Source organism: Cervus canadensis, chromosome X (genome assembly GCF_019320065.1).
Source record: "Cervus canadensis isolate Bull #8, Minnesota chromosome X, ASM1932006v1, whole genome shotgun sequence".
NCBI lineage: Eukaryota > Metazoa > Chordata > Mammalia > Artiodactyla > Cervidae > Cervus > Cervus canadensis.
Window position 1 is genome coordinate 115,478,155 of NC_057419.1, and position 18,687 is coordinate 115,496,841.

At 43.2% G+C, this 18,687-nt stretch overlaps 1 protein-coding gene across 1 annotated transcript in view; it reads right to left on the reverse strand.

Moving 5' to 3' along the window:
• Positions 1–6,949: 6,949 nt before the first annotated feature.
• LOC122435699 (heparan-sulfate 6-O-sulfotransferase 2-like) overlaps positions 6,950–18,687 on the reverse strand; it is an 87,808-nt gene continuing 76,070 nt past the window's right edge. The window contains exon 4 of the mRNA XM_043459830.1: positions 6,950–10,093. Within this exon, the coding sequence (XP_043315765.1) occupies positions 9,196–10,093 (898 nt within the window). The 3' untranslated portion in view covers positions 6,950–9,195. The remainder of the gene's footprint in view (positions 10,094–18,687) is intronic.

The following is an 18,687-nucleotide window of genomic DNA, read 5'->3' on the forward strand; positions in this document are numbered from 1 at the left end:
GAGGCTTCTGAGGCCTCAGGTCCATGGTTTAGGGTTTGAGATGCAGTTTGAGGAAGATGAGTGTGGTGGTCGAGAAAGAGGCTGAGAACGGGAGAATAATTAAGGAGTTACTTTGACCATTCAGGTGGGCTACATAGAACAACAGACTGGTTCCAAATAGGAAAAGGAGTACATCAAGGCTGTATATTGTCACCCTGCTTATTTAACTTATATGCAGAGTACATCATGAGAAACGCTGGGCTGGAGGAAGCACAAGCTGGAATCAAGATTGCCGGGAGAAATATCAATAACCTCAGATATGCAGATGACACAACCTTTATGGCAGAAAGTGAAGAGGAACTAAAAAGCCTCTTGACGAAAGTGAAAGAGGAGAGTGAAAAAGTTGGCTTAAAGCTTAACATTCAGAAAACTAAGATCATGGCATCTGGTCCCATCACTTCATGGCAAATAGATGGGGAGACAGTGGAAACAGTGTCAGACTTTATTTTGGGGGGCTCCAAAATCACTGCAGATGGTGACTGCAGTCATGAAATTAAAAGACGCTTACTTCTTGGAAGGAAAGTTATGACCAACTTAGATAGCATTTTAAAAAGCAGAGACATTACTTTGCCAACAAAGTTCTGTCTGGTCAAGGCTATGGTTTTTCCAGTGGTCATGTATGGATGTGAGAGTTGGACTCTGAAGAAAGCTGAGCGCAGAAAAATTGATGCTTTTGAACTGTGGTGTTGGAGAAGACTCTTGAGAGTCCCTTGGACTGCAAGGAGATCCAACCAGTCCATCCTAAAGGAGATCAGTCCTGGGTGTTCATTGGAAGTGATGTTGAAGTTGAAGCTCCAATACTTTGGCCACCTCATGCAAAGAGCTGACTCATTGGAAAAGACCCTGATGCTGGGAGGGATTGGGGGCGGGAGGAGAAGGGGACGACAGAGGATGAGGTGGCTGGATGGCATCACCGACTCGATGGACATGAGTTTGAGTAAACTCCAGGAGTTGGTGATGGACAGGGAGGCCTGGTGTGCTGCGATTCATGGGGTCGCAAAGAGTCGGACACGACTGAGCGACTGAACTGACTGAGCGACTGAACTGACTGAACTGACAAAGAAACCTGACCTTGCATGGGAGTGCCGGGCAACCAAAACAATGACCTCCCTGTCAAGTTCCCTGGAGTCTGAGTAAAGCATGCTTCCAATGACAATGGACACTGGGGAGCACTGGGAAACTACTGATGACTGTTAGGTCAAGTTCATTCCTGATAAATCCTATTCATCTTGGCTAGACAGTGCTGAGGCTCCTTACTTAACCTTCCTTCCTAGTTGTTTACCTTTGCAAAGCCTAAATCTGCCTCTTGGGTCAAATTGACAAAAGTCTTTACAACAGAATCCCAAGGACATTGATGGGCACATGGTCCTGTTCTAGCTAGTTTCAGGGGCAGAAGACCTTTTTCCGACCTGACAGGAGAAAAAACACTCATGTGTTTGAGCTAATCCTTGAGAAAGCTGGTAAGGTTGGGTTCCAGCTGGCCTATTATAGCCCATCGAACTATGGTAAAGCCCTCTCTTCTAATACTTGACAATTCCTCTCAGGTTCTCTGAAGTCACATGAAATCCAATGGAGCATTTTAAAGTCACAAAAACTGTTAAACTTTTCTTAGGCCCAGTTAGGCATCAGTAAATCTTAGTGAGCCTCGTGAAGCCACAAGATTTAAGCCAAGCACAATGAGAGTAGAATGTATACAATTTAATGAGACTTAATGAGGATTATTGAACCTTATCCTGCCCTTCAGGCAAACAAGGTCAAAAATTTTAAAGTCAAATGACAGGGAAGCCAAACATTCTATTTCTTTTTTTTAAAGTGAAGTGAGCTACACCTCAATTTACATGACTTGAGTGTCGCCTTCCCTGAGGGCCCTTCGTGACTGCTAATATGATAAACTAGGAGGTGCTTTTAATGGGTTAGTGGCTCTCCTCCCTCCTAGGCGGCATAGATGCATTTTAATAGGGTCTCCTGCACAGAGTAGAGACTTGGAGTGTGGGAATTCCAAGCACCCACCTGGGTCTGTGTGGGAGGTAGCTGGATCTCTGAAACCCTCTGGGATCTCAGGGTACAGACAGGCCCATACTCTGACAATATAGGGTGGGGAGGTGGGTGGGAAAGGAAGGGGCCTGGTGGTGAGTCATCCTTGGCTAAGTGCACTAAAGTAGGTCCCCAGCCAGCAGGGGACATCAGATAATGCATTTTCACTGCTGGAGAGAGTATCCGTGTCTCAATTGGCATTTTGTTGATTAGATCTTTCAGGAGATCTGTCACTGGCTACATTCAAAGCTCAGAAGTAAACCTTAGGGTAGGTCTTTATACATTTAATTATGTAAAAAATCTGTTTTATAAATATATATTTTCAATTCTTCATCTCAGAGTCAGCCTTTAGCTATTAAAGAGATAGGCATTCACCAGACAGCTAGTTTTCATATTAGGAACAATAATAATGATAATACTATCAAACGCATATTAAGGTTATTTTGTGTCAGATTCTGTTCTGAGTCCTTTACAAATATGAACTCTTTTATTTCTCACAATAACCATTTGAAGTTGGAGCTGTAATTTTCTCCATTTATAGGGGAGGAAACGGGGGCATGGAGAGGCTAGTGACTTCTCCAAGGTCACAGACATGGTAAATGATGGGACTGAGATTCAAACCCATGCAGTATGGATCAAGAGCCTACATTCTCAATCTATAATATCAGCATTAATCTATTTGGGGGCTTAGGGGTTTAGGGTCAACCACTCACTATATTCTCATTTTGGAAGGAAAACCAGGATACATTGCTGAGCTTTAAAAAAGGAAATTGAGAACTATATGGTATGGTTTCATTTTTGTGTTGTGTGTTGGGGGAGAGGGAAAAAGTGAGGGAAGAGAGAAAGAGAGATGTTAGATTTGAACGTGAAAAGGACAAGGTGGTCTGGAAGAAATCATATAATTCCACTAGTTATTTTGGAAGAGTGAGAATTGTGTAGGTAATTGTTCATTTCATTTTTTACTTACATGCTTCCATATCATTTGCAGTTTTTACAAGCATGTAATAAAACACACACACATTGAAGAACTAATTAAGCTTTTAACTATACTCTCTGACACAGCATTTGGTTTAGATTTTCATAATTCTTTGGGGGAAAGATCAGATTCTTCTCTGTTCTCAGGCCTCATGAAATGATTTGCATATAATAGTAGGTACCCCATAAATGTGGGCTTTCCTGGGGGCTCAGACAGTAAAGAATCAGCCTGCAACGCAGGAGACCTGAGTTCCATCCCTGGGTTGGGAAGATGCCTTGGAGGAGGACATGGCAACCCACTCCATTATTCTTGCCTGGAGAATCCCCATGCAAAGAGGAGCCTGGAGGGCTACAGTCGATGGGGTTGCAAAGTCAGACACAACTAAGCACACATCCCATAAATATTAGTGTGGTGTTGTTGATTGGAAAGTATGTTGTCTGAATCACACTCTTCTATCCTCTCTGACCCTGGAATCATTACAGACTCTGCTGAGATTTTACTATTCGGGAAATTTGGATTGGCTCTCTAGCTCAGAGGTTGACCAGTTTTTTTCTCTCAAGGGCGAGAAAATAAATATTTTAGCTTTTTGGGCCATCAGTGTTTCAGCTGTTCCTGCCTCTGGGGTTGTGAGAGTAGCCAGAGGAAATATGCAAAAATATGGGCGTGGCCATGTTCCAATACACTGTTATTAACAAAAGCAGGTGGAGGGACTTGGCCCCAGGTCTGTCATTTTTTGAACCTCTGGTCTAGCTGCTCAGAACAGTGTTATTTACACTGAGAAATAGCTGATTTGCTTTTCTCAAGATAGGTTTCTCCTGCAGTTCTAAGTGTTAGTCGCTCAATCAAGTCTGACTCTGCAACCCCATGGACTGTATAGCCCACCAGGCTCCTCTGTCCATGGAATTCTCCAGATGAGAATACTGGAGTAAGTTGCTATTCCCTTCTCCAGTGGATCTTCCCAACCCAGGAATTGAACCCGGGTCTCCTGCATTGCAGGCAGATTCTTTACCATCTGAGTCACCAGGGAAGCCCTTGTTCTGAAGGTCTGATTGATGTGTTATAAATTTACTTTAGAATTTTTGAGGTCTTGATCAAGTTCCTCTGATGTTTAAGACCATCAGCTCATCTCACTCTGGCTATATGAGAGATTAGGATTGCCCTATTCCACAATCCCATGGGATTATATTTGGCGTCAGCATACACTGTATCTTATTAGACTCTTTACAACCCACACTCCCCCAGCCCAGGCTTTGTCTGTTTGCTTGTTCTGATTCCTAGTAAAGACAAGAGAGAAGCAGTCCTCAGAACAGGACAATAAAGCTTGGAGTTGCAGATCACCAGCCTAGCCGAGTCTGTTGGTCTCTTCTGTGTCTCAGGCATGGGGAGAGTGCGGTTGTCTAAAGCCTGGCCTGTGAGTTTTTTAGAGTTCTTTTCACTTCTAATTCCCCACCCCATGAAACAAAATCACCCGTGCCAGTGTAACAGTTCTTTAGATCTCCCACCTCCCAAAGACAGCCTTGCTTTTACTTTGCTATAACTCCTATTGAGAATCCTAAGTCCTTAGAAACTGAGCCAGTTAGTTATTTCTTCTCTGGGCTACCTGTAGCCCCTTTCCTCGGTCTCTGTGCCCAGAAGCAGAGTGCAGGTTTTCAATATTTTCCCCATTTCAGCGAGTACTCTCCAAGAATATCCTCCTGGAGGGTAAAGAGAAATAATCTTTATTTCCTAAATATTTCAAGTTCTTGAATCTAGAGGGCTACTGTCCATGGGGTCGAAGGGTCAGACATTACTGAGCAACTAATACTTGAGCTCTATATTCCTGTTCACAGTTCCGCCCAAGAGGAGACCATGGGGCCCTCTGACAAGCAGGAACTTTGACCACCCAGTTATTGCTCAGTGAACACTTGATGGGCAGAACTTTGTAAGTATGAATAGTTGGTAGGCTGAGTATAGTTAAACTCCTCAAATTCTGTAGCTTTCTTCCTTCTAATCCCATGATCTGGCATCTAAATTCTCTTTTGAAAAAGACAAGAACAAATCATCCCCACTCATAGTCATAACCATAATTTTTTTGGGAAAAATATGTACATTGAATATAATTAGAAGACATTGTCTTCATAACTTTCAAAGACAATATTTTTTTTTGCAAAAGCACTGTATGGTTTATTTATTTATTTTTAATTTTTCCCATTTATTTTTATTAGTTGGAGGCTAATTACTTTACAATATTGTAGTGAGAAGGCGAGGGTGGGATGTTCTGAGAGAATAGCATTGAAATAAGTATACTATCAAGGATGAAACAGATCACCAGCCCAGGTTGGATGCATGAGACAAGTGCTCAGGGCTGGTGCAAAGCCAATACTTTAATGCTCACGTTTAACCTATATCCCAGACAGAAGGGATAGATAAAAGATAAAAAATAAAAAAGTATTATTTTTCTTTCTCACATGCTCTTAAATGTGCAAGTATTTCGTTGAATAATTTTTAAATTAAAACACTCACATATTTCATTTGCATAGCATAAGGGATGGAATGTCCCCACCAGATTCATGTGTTGAGACTCTAATCCCACTGTGATGGTATTAGGAGGTGTGGCCTTTGGGAGGTGATCCATGGGAGCCCTCATGAATGGGACTAGTGCCCATATAAGAAAAACCCAGAGAATTAGCTAGCTACTTCCTGTGATATGAGGACACAGCAAGAAGACAGATTTCTGAAACTGGGAAGAGAGTCATCAGAACCCAACCATACTGGCCACCTGATCTCAGACTTTTGGCTTCCAGAACTGTAGAAAATAAATTTCCATTGTTGACAAGCCACCCAGTTTATGGTATTTTGGTATAGCAACCAGAGCTGACTAAAACACATAGCCAACTTTGTCTTTCATGGATAACTTTGTTTTATTCAAAAGAGCGAGGGTGGGATGTTCTGAGAGAATAGCATTAAAACAAATGTACTATCAAGGGTGAAACAGATCACCAGCCCAGGTTGGATGCATGAGACAAGTGCTCAGGGCTGGTGCACTGGGAAGACCCAGAGAGATGGGATGGGGAGGGAGGTGGGAGGGGGGATCGGGATGGGGAACACATGTAAATCCATGGCTGATTCATGTCAGTGTATGGCAAAAACCACTACAATATTGTAAAGTAATTAGCCTTCAACTAATAAAAATAAATGAAAAAAAAGAGAGAAGGGGATGACAGAGGATGAAATGGTTGGATGGCATCACCAACTCAATGGACACGAGTTTGAGCAAGCTTCAGGAGGTGGTGATGGACAGAGAAGCCTGGTGTGGTGCAGTCCATGAGGTAGCAAAGAGTCAGACATGACTGGGCAGCTGAACTGAACTGAATTGATATGAAAGCTGAGCAGAAGCTTTAATGAATCAAATAATAGACAATAACTGGCTTTAAAAATTATATTTTCACATATTCAAAAATGGCCAATATTGTCATACACTTGAGCAAAATACTTCCTTAAACAACAGCAGCACTAAAAGGACACAAAAAAGTAAAGAAAGAAATAAATTATGCACACTTGCTATCTGTCAGTTATTTGTTGTGACTTCTCAATATTCAATCAGTGAACTACCAGAAATATAGGAATTTTTATTGCAACTGTAACCTTTCAAATGACAAGGATTAACATTTTGAGCACATTTTTACTATGAATAATAAAATCATTTAAACTAGTAAAAAAAAAAGAGAGAGAGAACACACTCTGGACCCTCAGAGGGAAGCACCCAAGATTAAGGTCATTGGCACATGCTACATTAGAGTGGCTCATCTCATCTCCATATCTGGTGGCCAAGAGGAAAATAAGAAACTCCTTGAGAAAAGAGAATTCTCTCTGTGATGTCATGACGTCTAGTGGCTGCAAACTTTGAAATCACGAAATAACTCAGCGTCCGTAATTTAAACTTTATTTCATATCTATTGTTAAATTACACAAAATCAGTAAATGGTTTGTAAAGCTACATCACTGGACAGATGTTTACAGTTGAAGTCATGGGATTTACATGATGATGACCAAAATGTATATTTATAACATCCCCTATATACAGTAAATCAGTATAGACAGAGAAAATGCACTTAATCTCTGCAAACCATGCACACCACAGCAATAACACAAAATATTTTTTTTTCTGTAACAAGCTTTTCCACTGGCTCGGGCTTCATCCTGCTTTCCAACATTACCTATCAGCTTTAAAAGCAAACATCATCCATTAAAACAAAACAAAATTGAAATACCACAGTGATCTACAGAATCATTAGTTTAAAAACACAAAGTACACAAAATAGTTTCACTCTAAAACAGTTTGACGTTAAGGTATTTTGGATTTTGAAAATTTTTTTCCTTTCAGTTTTCCAGTTCTCAGATTCCCAGGACTGCGATACTGTCAGGCAAAACAAAATTTAGATCTACTGATACAAGCGCAGAGTCAAAAACACTTTTTAACCCAAGTACTCAGCTTCTTGTCCAGTTTGTGGCCTTATTATTACAGATGAAGCTAGATCATGCAAATGGGCAGATTGTACAAGACGTGACTTTATGGTCACATTTCTAAGCATGTCCCTCATGAAAACATAAATGCCACTTCCAGTTGCCTTTCTGATTTACAGCCAGAGGCTTAGTTTAAGTCCTTACGAAAGGACAGCAAAACCCGTAATGTGGAAGCTGCCCAGAATCAGGATGCTTGCTAGCATAGTGGGTTATATACTTCTTTTTGCCCCCTGCAATTCAAACTTGATACCCTGAAAGTATTTTTGCACAGACTTCCAATACCAAATCACTTTCTTCAACCCATGTTTCTGATGTTTAACCTCACTGCAGAATTCTTTTGCCTTTTGTTTTCTCAAAACTAAACCTGGTACACGGCTCACCCAAAGTATCGAGGTAAAGCTTTTGGTGTTCCTGAATAACGTTGGCTATCCTAGTGCTTATTCCAACCTTGTTTTTCTCTTGTAATTGTCTACACTCTGTCAACATGAAAAAGAACTAATGGGCTAGAAAGAGCCAGCCCAACTGGAAACATTACAATAAAAATGTACAAAAAGTAAATAACAATTCATTCACATTCAGGTTCAATTCTATCTGATCAAGAATAGAATACTAACTTCAGCAATATTTTAAGACACGCTATCCTGTTCAAGAGTTTCTTGATAAGGATCTCACTACACAAACATTGATAAGACAATTCTATAGAAAGAAAGTCCTGACTTTAATCCAGGATTATATATCACAATAAATTCAGCAACACACCATTTAGATGATGAAGAAAGATTCTAAAACGGGTTAGTTTGGAATGAGCACAACTCGGAGAAGCTTTAAAATGAATGAGAAGCAGCGCCAAAAGGATTCCAGAATTGTTGAAATTACAGTGCCCAGAAATCATCTGGAAATTAGATCTTTACATTGGTACTCCATTTGGAAAAAGTGTTTGGTTTAATATGAGATACACCCTGTTTAAAACCTTTAAATAACAGAAGGTAGAAAAAGTTTAAAATTTTAAACATCTCAAATAACAAGATGAGTCCCTTTCTACTCAAAAGCCAATATTTTTACATAAAACTACCCATGTTTGGGAGAGAAGTTTTCTATTTTCTACAGTTTGGTAAACTCTACCATCAGTTCTTATTTTATTTAAATAGATTCCTGGTTATAATCAGAAGAAAATGAAGTTTCGTGTTTAGTTTGTTTTATGTTATATTCATGCTTACCCCTGGAAAAAATGTTTGCTTCCAAGATTGGGTTTCGACAGTGTATCATGAATAATGTAAAGTCCATTTCTTAGGCATAAGTTAAATGGCCACATTTTATGTTTCCATTTTGTTCCTATGACTAATTTAAGAACTTCTTAAAATATCTAAACAGCAATTTCTGGTGAGTCTGGTTTGGCTTTTGGATTTTATAAATACTCCAACAAACCAAAAAAAAAAAAAGGCAATTTAATTATATATTGAAATTTGTTTTACCCACGCACAGTAGAACACTGAATTGAAAGGCAACTGTAAAGGCGACATCTTAACTTTTTTGAACTTCCAAACTTTAGGAAGCAGGATGTGTTTGGACGCTCTCATGTTTGAGGATCTGCCCTATTTTGACTGGCGCTTTGGGAGAAGTGTGTGAAAGCCTTTGGGAGCCACTTAGCGCCATTTCTCTACGCTGCCTATATAGTCATGGGTGCCATTGCTGGTGTTGCCATCGCTCTGCTCTTGGCCTGGATTCTGTTTCTGGCTTTCCTGGTTCTCCTTTGGGTTTGGATTCTGACCCGAGCTCTGAGTCAGATTCTGAATCAGATTCTGAAACAGATTCTGAGTCCCACTCTGACTAGCATTCAGGTTTGGGTTCTGACTCGGATTCTGACTCGGATTCGGGTTCTGGCCCTGACTCTGGGTCTGGTAATGGGTCTGAAGGAACCTTCCCTTCAGAAATTTGCGTTGTTCCTGACGCTTCCGTCTAGCTTCCTGATGCTCCTTCTGCCTCATAAACTGATACCTTTGCAAAAAGAGATCTTTTGCATAGCTGTACAATTCCATATCCAGAAAATTCAGTCCCTCAATACGTTTTTGGAGTTCCTCATTGATTTCTACGCTAGAGGCCCTAGTGGTGTTATACTGGGTAAAGGGAGAAATAAAGTTCATGTTGAAGGTTTTCTCAAACAGATACTGGGTCTTCCGCTGAAACTCAGTGAGGCCGAAGAACGCCATGTGCTTCAGATTCGATTTGGCACTTTCCAGGAGGACCTTGTTCCTCTGGTTTTCGGGCATGACCGACAGGTTGTAGCAGCCAACGAGTGTGAGGTCGGACAGCATGCGCACCTGGCGGTTGTTGGCTAGGTTATAGGGACAGTCCATGAACTCCTTCAGGGGGCAGCCAGACCAGTCGTCTCCAGTGTAGCAGCTGGGCAGCTCTTCAGAAGTTGGGGGCCTGCCGTCGCAGACGTGGAGGGACGCCTTCCATGTTGCCCCTCTCTGGACATGCCTCCACTCACTCAGGTACCGCGACACTGGGTCGCGGAGGATGGTGATGTAGTGGAAGTTCCTATGGACAAAGCACAAAGGCCAGTGGTCAGGGCTGTGGCTGACATAGGTGGAGTCGGGGAGGGGCATGGCATATGTGATGTTCACTGGTCAGGAAGCGAGGCCAAAGTAAAATGATGGCAATCTGGTGGCAGCTGTCCTGTGGACTGTGCTCTTGTCCCCTCTGTGAGTCCCACTAGCCTGTCCAGAGAGCTCCTTTTTAAAGCATATATATCGGGCGGAAAGGCCGCTCCCCCTTCCTCCTTCCCCCTGTTTCTCTCTCTCCAACTAGTGACAGTGTCCTCCCAATGACCTCATTTATTTCATACTCCCCACTCCCAAACTCCCATTAACTGATCATGAAATGGAGACTCAATGGAAATGAATGATTTTACTGAAGTGAGATGAGGTTGACAAGTACTCAAGGTCTAATCTTTCTCACAAAAGCATTCTTCTAATATCTAGTCTAATCAGGATATCTTATGAACAAAACCTTGTTGAAAGAGTGTCTGATATGATGCTTTTGATTCTGGCTGCTGTCATAACATCATGGCTCCTACGTGATGGCAGTGGAATGTGAAGATAGCAGTGCAGCCCGGAGCCTCCAGAAATAAACATTGCGGTTAGTCACCGACTGAAATAGACATGGGAGCTGCCAATGGCATATATATAAGTTACTACTTCGGTTTCAGCCTTCACTCACGTGCTGATATTCCCAGCAGAGGCAAGTTAACTCTATCAGTTCCAAAATACCCGTTTTCTTTACCCACTGAAAGGACACCCGGATGTCAGCATGTATGGAGGCTTTGCTGTGTTACTGTCTTCACTTTATTTATTTATTCATTTATTTTTACTGTCTTCACTTTAAAGCTGCAAACTGTAAGAGTTCTTTGCTCATATAGCAGACTAGTAAACATTTAAACCGCACACCCACACACACCCATACAGAGCAGGTGCACTCACACTCACTCACACACTCACACAGCAGAAGCATCCTGGTTTATGATGTGATCAAGGGAAAAACAACTTTGCAGCTGTACTTTAATTAAGAAATGAGTTTCCACTCAGGTTCAGTGGATAAAGGGTGAGGTCATGGATGGGCTTACTGTGGAAGGAAGATGACAATAAACACTGAATATTAACATTAGTTTCTTCAAGGAAACCTGGCAAATGGCTTGTAGCTTTTCTGGTTTATTCATCCCACCTGAGGGATGCTGCTTCTGCACCCAGGAATGAGGAGCCAGATAGAACCAAGTCAAGCACCCGACTGGCTAGGTCTGCTGGCTGATGTCCTCTGAACAAACATTCCTCCCAAGTCTTGGGCTCTGAGCAATGCAGGCACCCTGGGATCTATATCCTGTGTGCTTCTCTTCTATTCATGGTGTTCCCTCTGCCTGGCATAACCTTCCTTCTTTAACTGGAAAATTCTAGGCATCCTGCAATTTCCAGTCCAAGTATGATCTCTCCTCTGAGAAAATGTATCCCACTCCTGCTGCCAGTCATCATCTCTTCTTCAGTGACACTTCCACAGTTAACCTTTGCTAAAATATTTTTGATACTGAATCACAATTTTTTGTTTGTATTTCTGTTTAAAGTAGGTGTTCTGCGACAAGAAATCTACATATTCTTCTTTAGCTCTCATCTCATCCTTTTCAGTGTTGTACTAGACAGAAAACAGAATCCCAGTAACTCCTTTCATTACTTCTTTAATGAACTATCCCAGGGAAGAAGAAGAAGAGAGTTGGGAACTGGGAAGGTCATGCCTCATCATATTAAAAACTCTGGAGAATCTAAGTGACTGGCAAAAACCATAAAAAATTTAAAATATCACCTTCTATGATATTGTGGAGTGAACAAGCATGGGACACAAGAGAAGCATCCTGGAGTGAGGCTGGAGGGGTGGCAAACCCACATTGACTGGCCTCACTCTTGCCTGGCTGCGGCCACTCAAATTCATTTCTGTAAAGACCCACTGCTAACAACTAGCAGCTTTTCTTCCCCAGTAGCCTTGACCAACAAAGGTGACTGTTGTTCCCATGGGCTCCGAACTTCTATTCCTTGCTTTGGTATTCATTCATTCACTCACTCCTTTGGTAGATTTATTAAGCCTTCATGCTAGGCCTGAGGCCACAGCTTCATGGCAATTAGTCTGATTATTTGGAGAAAAAAGAAATTTATGAAGACCAGTGACACACTTGGATTAGTCTTTCAACCAGCTTTTCCAGGCATGCATTATAAATGGGTGTTTAAAAGCTCCATGATGGAGTCACCTTCATGCTCAGTTGACAGTCCTCCAGCCCACATTTGTTTTACTGATTTAAGCCAACAGTGACATCTTCTGGTAAATTCTAGAGTGCACCCCTTGTGCATGACTGTGGCTCTGCTCCCTAAAAACTCTCCCTTGTCCTTCAGAGCAGATAGATCATAACCACCAGGGTTAGTGTCTGAACCAGTGTTTTGTAAGCACCATCCCCACGTGGAGAGACAGAGGAGGCAGGCGGATATTGACAGAGCCTCTCATGTTACAGGTGTGTCCCTCCTCCAAGCTCATGCCTGTATGAAAGGAGGGCCATCCAAGGTGGGCAGCCTCGGGGTCTCTGCACTGTAGGATTATCAGAGCAGCAGAGAAATTAAAGGCGTCTACACGTGTGCACATCCATATGCTGGTAATGACAGCTACCATTCACTTAGATGCCAATAGCTCTGGAGAGTCAGGGATTGCCAGCAGCCCTCTTCTTCCAGGGAAAATAGGTCCAGGGTGCCAGACTGCCCCAACTAGAAACACTTGATGATGCTCAGAAAATGATCCTTGGGTGAAAAGGAAAATCAGCTCAAGGTGCATCTCCAGGAATGTCCAGTGGCCTCCCAAATGGCATAGTGTGTTGGAGGTGGAAAGGCAGGTGCAGATAACACCTGGAAGGTTTCACTGGGCTAAGGATTGAGGATGTTCATTATCCTAAGTGAGGGGTTGTCAGGAAAATGTCAGAGAAGACCCCGCCACACCCAGAGCAACTGAGGATGTGAGAGCCCAAGCCAATGGCGCAGTGAGTGGAGAGGCGAAGGGGCATGGAAACACAGGTGGCACTCTTCTGTGCTCAGGTCTGCTCCAGCACCTGTGTGACCGGCACTGGAAAAGGGCCCAATTATCGGTGTTCAGTTGCTAAGTCATGTCTGACTCTTTGTGACCCCATGGACTGTGGCACGCTAAGATTCCCTGTCCCTCACCATCTCCTGGAGCTTGCTCAAACTCATGTGCATTGAGTCAGTGATGCCATCCAACCATCTTGTCCTCTGTCTCCCCCTTCTGCTCCTGCCTTCCATCTTTCCCAGCATCAGGGTCTTTTCTAATGAGTCAACTCTTTGCATCAGGTGGCCAAAGTATTGGAGCTTCAGCTTCAGCATCAGTCCTTCCAGTGAATATTCAGGGTTGATTCAGGAAGAGGCCCTGGAGATGGCCACAGATAAGTCACAGGGCCCAGAGGGGAGCATCCCTATCTCATGTGCTATTAATGACTGGAACAGGCATGAGGCACCATGAAAACACCTTGCAGTGATTCTCAGCCAAGCCTAATAGTAGAAGGGTTTCTGTAGCTTTATTTTGAAAAACAAGGAAGAATTAGATGAGGCAAGAAGAGCGAAATGGAATATGACACAGAAAAGTCAGAATGAGCAAAGGCAGAGGCAAAAACTGGCCTACTGTGTACAGAGGAAGAGCACAGGAAACCTCTTACTGGGAGTTACTGGTCAGTGGCAGGAATGGAGGATGGAGAGGTAGCCATGGACAGGGTCGTGGAAGGCCTCAGATGCCACATTCAAGAATTGAGACTTCTGGGATTTCCTGGCCGTCCAGTGGTTAGGACTCAGCACTGTCACGGCCTAGGGCCCGGGTTCAATCCCTGGTCAGGGAACTAAGATCCCTCAAGTTGTTAGGTACAGCCAGAAAAAAAGAATTTAGATTTATGAAGGCAACAGAGAGGTCTTTAGAGGGTTTTAGGCAGGGGAGTAACACAATGGAGCCTGTGTTTTAGAAAGATCACTGTGTATGGTGTGTGGTGGAACTGGGGAAGTAAGTTGACATTACTGTAGAAAAGAAGACAGAAGAGAGGGCAGACTAGGGAGGCATTTGGAGGCAGGGTTGAAGTAACAAGACTTAGGGGCAAAATGAATGTAGGGGAGAGGGAGGAAGAGGGGTAAGGAGGCCTCCCAGGTCTCTGACTGAATGGACAGATAAAGCCTCAAAGAGTGATCTGGGCTTAAGATGTGGAGTTGTCAGCAAAACATGATAGCTGCAGACCTTGAGGACTTACTTAGGGAGCATCTGTTAATTCCACATGTGTGGCTTCAGGTATTGGAAGACAGCATTTCAGAAACCCCGTGGCTTCTCTTCTTTATGTTAAATCTAGTTTTCAACTATTCTCTCCACTGCTTCAGGTCCCCTCAATATGGCTTTGTTTGCCTCTGAACACATTCCACTTGATTGGAATGTACCCTCTGGGCACAGTCTGACAAGGAACAAGTAGGGCAGTTTATCACCACCCTCACTCTTGACACTGTTTCTCTTAATGTGGCCTCATATCACATCAGCCCTTTTGGGAGATGTAGCACTCCGCTGACACACCATCAACTACCTTCTTTCATTGTTTCACACGCAGGTCATTTGAAAACCCAATCTGCTTTGTCCTGAACAGATGCGGTTTGTCTGTGGCCCTGTTTAATTTCTCCTTGGTAGAGAAAGTCTAAGGCTGTCAGAACACATCTGGAGTTTGATTATATCCCCTGATATCTTCACCATATCTTCTTCTTGTCTTCTGGCAATGCCTGCATCCAGGCATTGATCAAAACAGAACAAGATGCAGTTGAGAGCAGGTCTCTGGTAGCTGCTGGAAATCTCCCCTTCAGGTTGATAAACCCAAAGGGTGCTGCCGAATGCTGTGATTTAATTTTAAACGAGTGAGCCAATCTCAGCCACGGAAAAATCACACTCAGCCTGTTTCAGTTAGTAGGGATTGGACAGAAATACCTTGCGACCAAACATGTCACTTCATTAGGATGACCAGGTGTCACATCTTTCGTGTCGTGACTCCCCTCAGTTAGCCATGTTGATTTAAAGACCCTTGTTTGGTGCCTCTGTGCGACCATGGTGCCTTGACAGGCAGGACACAGTGAAACATTTGCCATCCTCTGCAAGTCCAGGCCAACTTTTGCTTGGCATTGGTAAATAAATGTGGAAACAACAGCAACCAAAGGAAGAGTGTCCCAGGCAAGAAATCCGGGGGCCATCTTTGACTCCTCTCTCCCGCTTACCTTCAATGTCTGAATTTTCCCCGAGTCCTGCTGATTCTAGTTCTTTTTTTTTTAAACTTTTATTAGAGTGTAGTTGCTTTATAGTGTTATGTTAGTTTCTCCTATACAGTAAAGTGAATCAGCTATATGTATACACATATCCCCCCCCCCACCTTTTTAAATTTCCTTCCCATTTAGGTTATCACAGAGCCCTGAGTAGAGTTCCCTGGGGTATACAGTAGGTTCTCTTTAGTTCTCTCTTTTAGACATGGTAGTGTATTAGGCCAATCCCAGTCTCCCAGTTCATCCCACCTGCCCTTGCCCGCTTGGTATCCATACATTTGTTTTCCCCATCTGCGTCTCTATTTCTGCTTTGCAAATAACTGCTTCTATGCCAGTTTCCTAGATTCCACATATATGGGTTAATATATGATATTTGTCTTTCTCTTTCTGAACTTAGTTCACCCTGTGTAACAGTCTCTAGTTCTTATTTGCTCCCAAATCCATCCTTTCTACCACTGCCTGGGGTCAGACCCTCATCACTTTTCTACCTGATCACTGTAACAGCATCCTGGCCCACCTCCCTGTCCCCACACTGACATCCATTCCACACTCCCATGTGACACACATCTGACCTACCACTCCCTAGTTAAGACCTCTTAATGGCTCCCTATCAATTGTGACATGAAGTGCCAGCTCTCCACATGTGACCCACAGCCTTGTGGCTGGCACCTGACAACCACCTTTCTTTCTCTTCAGTCTGATCTCTATTAAGCTCCCTCGACACTAGTCTTTCTCAACCATGAGTAATTCGAACCCTCCCTGCTTCCATTCCCTGACCCTAGGACATTTGGAAATACCTGGAGACATTTTGGTTGCCACAACTGGGGAGCAGGTGCTACCGACATCTAGTGAGTTGAGTCTAGGAATGCTTCTAAACATCCTACAATGCAGGCTAGTGACTAATTATCAACAGTGCCAGGCTGACAAACCCTGCTTTATATACTATGTTCCAAGTATGCAAAAGTAATTTTAATGTTCTACATTGGTTCCCGGCAAAGATCCTACAGGTCTTTTCCCTTTGTATATGGAGTGCCTACTGTTTGGAATGGCTCCAATCTGTCTTTTGTAGATCACCTGGAAACCTCCAAGACTAAACTCAAAGATTGCCTCCTCCACGAACCTTTCCTTGACCTTCCGGGGCAGAGTTACCTACCCTGGTATTCCCCTGTTTCAACTCTGCTGGTATTCCCCCACTGTAACACTCAGCACAATGGGCTGTGATTGTCTAGTGATTTGTCTGCCTCCCCCATTGGACTATGAACTCTAGAAGAGTAGGGACCATGTAGCATTTATTAACATAAGCCCCCCACCCCAGGCTTGGAATAATGTTTGACATAAAATAAGTGATTAGTAAAAGACTGTTAATTGGATGTCTGCAGCAGAAACAGCAGAGCTTACGGTGAGCTCACAGGAAATGCCTATCGTTGTCTTTGATACAGGAAATGCCTATCGTTGTCTTTGATACAGAAAAGCCACTAGATGTCAGTATTAAATAACAGAACTACCATTTTACACCTGTGCAGGAACATTTTAAGGGGCTCTAGCTATGAAGGGTATCTAGTTACATTTAGCACTTGTCCCTGACTTTCTGTGTAGTAGTCCAATTTTAAAGAAGGGTGGGAAGTTTAAGGATATTAAGAGTATGTAAATGGATACAGTGACAGACTTTATTTTGGGGGGATCCCAAATCACTGCAGGTGGTGACTACAGCCATGAAATTAAAAGACATTTGCTCCTTGGAAAAAAGTTATGACCAACCTAGACAGCATATTAAAAAGCAGAGACATTACTTTGTCAACAAAGGTCCGTCTAGTCAAGGCTATGGTTTCTCCAGTAGTCATGTATGGACATGAGAGTTGGACTATAAAGAAAGCTGAGCACTGAAGAATTGATGCTTTTGAACTGTGGTGTTGGAGAAGACTCTTGAGAGTCCCTTGGACTGCAAGGAGATCCCACCAGTCCATCCTAAAGGAAATCAGTCCTGAATATTCATTGGAAGAACTGGTGCTGAAGCTGAAACTCCAATACTTTGGCCACCTGATGTGAAGAACTGACTCATTGGAAAAGACCCTGATGCTAGGAAAGATTGAAGGCGAGAGGAGAAGGGGACAACAGAGGAAGAGATGGTTGGATGGCTTCACCGACTCAATGGACATGGGTTTGGGTGGACTCCGAGAGTTAGTGATGGACAGGGAGGCCTGGCGTGCTGCAGTCCATGGGGTCCCAAAGAGTCAGGCACAACTAAGCGGCTGAACTGAAATGGATAAAAATGAGAACCGGTTTTCATGTTCATTGAAACAAACTATCCTGAAATAAGTACCCAAGTTCTAAGTCATAGATTTTGAGACTTGGCAGAGCAAGAAGAAACTTTGAGATGGTAAATCATCTAAATCAATGTCTTCACTTTAGAGGTAAAGAAATCAAGGCCTCGGCAGCAAAGATTTGCCCGCAAGTCACAAATGGCCAGTAGTTCTTGGGAATCAATCTAACTGCAAGGGATATTCCTGGGCTGAAGGCATATATTTTTAGTAGTTCCTGTCTTTGTGTCTGTTGATTACCTAGGATGGTATAATAATCCATGCCCAGAACAGACCAGTAATCCTTAAAAAGGGGGAGGTTTTTGGCTGCAAAGAGAGGGCATTTCTTTATGCCAACTAGTTGCACAGCAAGGAGCTGGGGGCATTTGTGTCTGGCACTTAAACCTGTGGTTCTGCCTGCAATGCAGGAGGCCCAGGTTCGATCCCTGGGTCAGGAAGATCCCCTGGAGGAGGGCATGGCAACCCACTCTGGTATTCCTGCTTGGAGAATCCCATGGACAGAGGCGCCTGGTGGGGTACAGTCCAGGGGGTTGCAAAAAGTTGGACACGACTGAGGACTAACACTTTCACTTTCACACTTACACATTAACTTACTTACACATCAACTCCCAACAATACTGGGAGTCAGATATTGTTATTCCCATTCTGATGATGAAGAAGCTGAGACTAACAGAGAATGTGATTTGACCCAGTGCCTCGCCACAAGTTAGGCTGCTGTTCTTGTTGAGCCGCTGAGTCATGTCAGACTCTTTGCAACCCCATGGGTGACAGCACACCAGGCTTCCCTGTCCTTCACTATCTCCTGGAGTTTGCTCAAACTCATGTCCATTGAGTGAGTGATGACATGCAACCATCTCATCCTCTGTCACCTCCTTCTTCTCCTGCCCTCAGTCTTTCCTAGCATCAGGGTCTTTTCTAATGAGTCGGCTCTTCGCATCAGATGGCCAAAGTA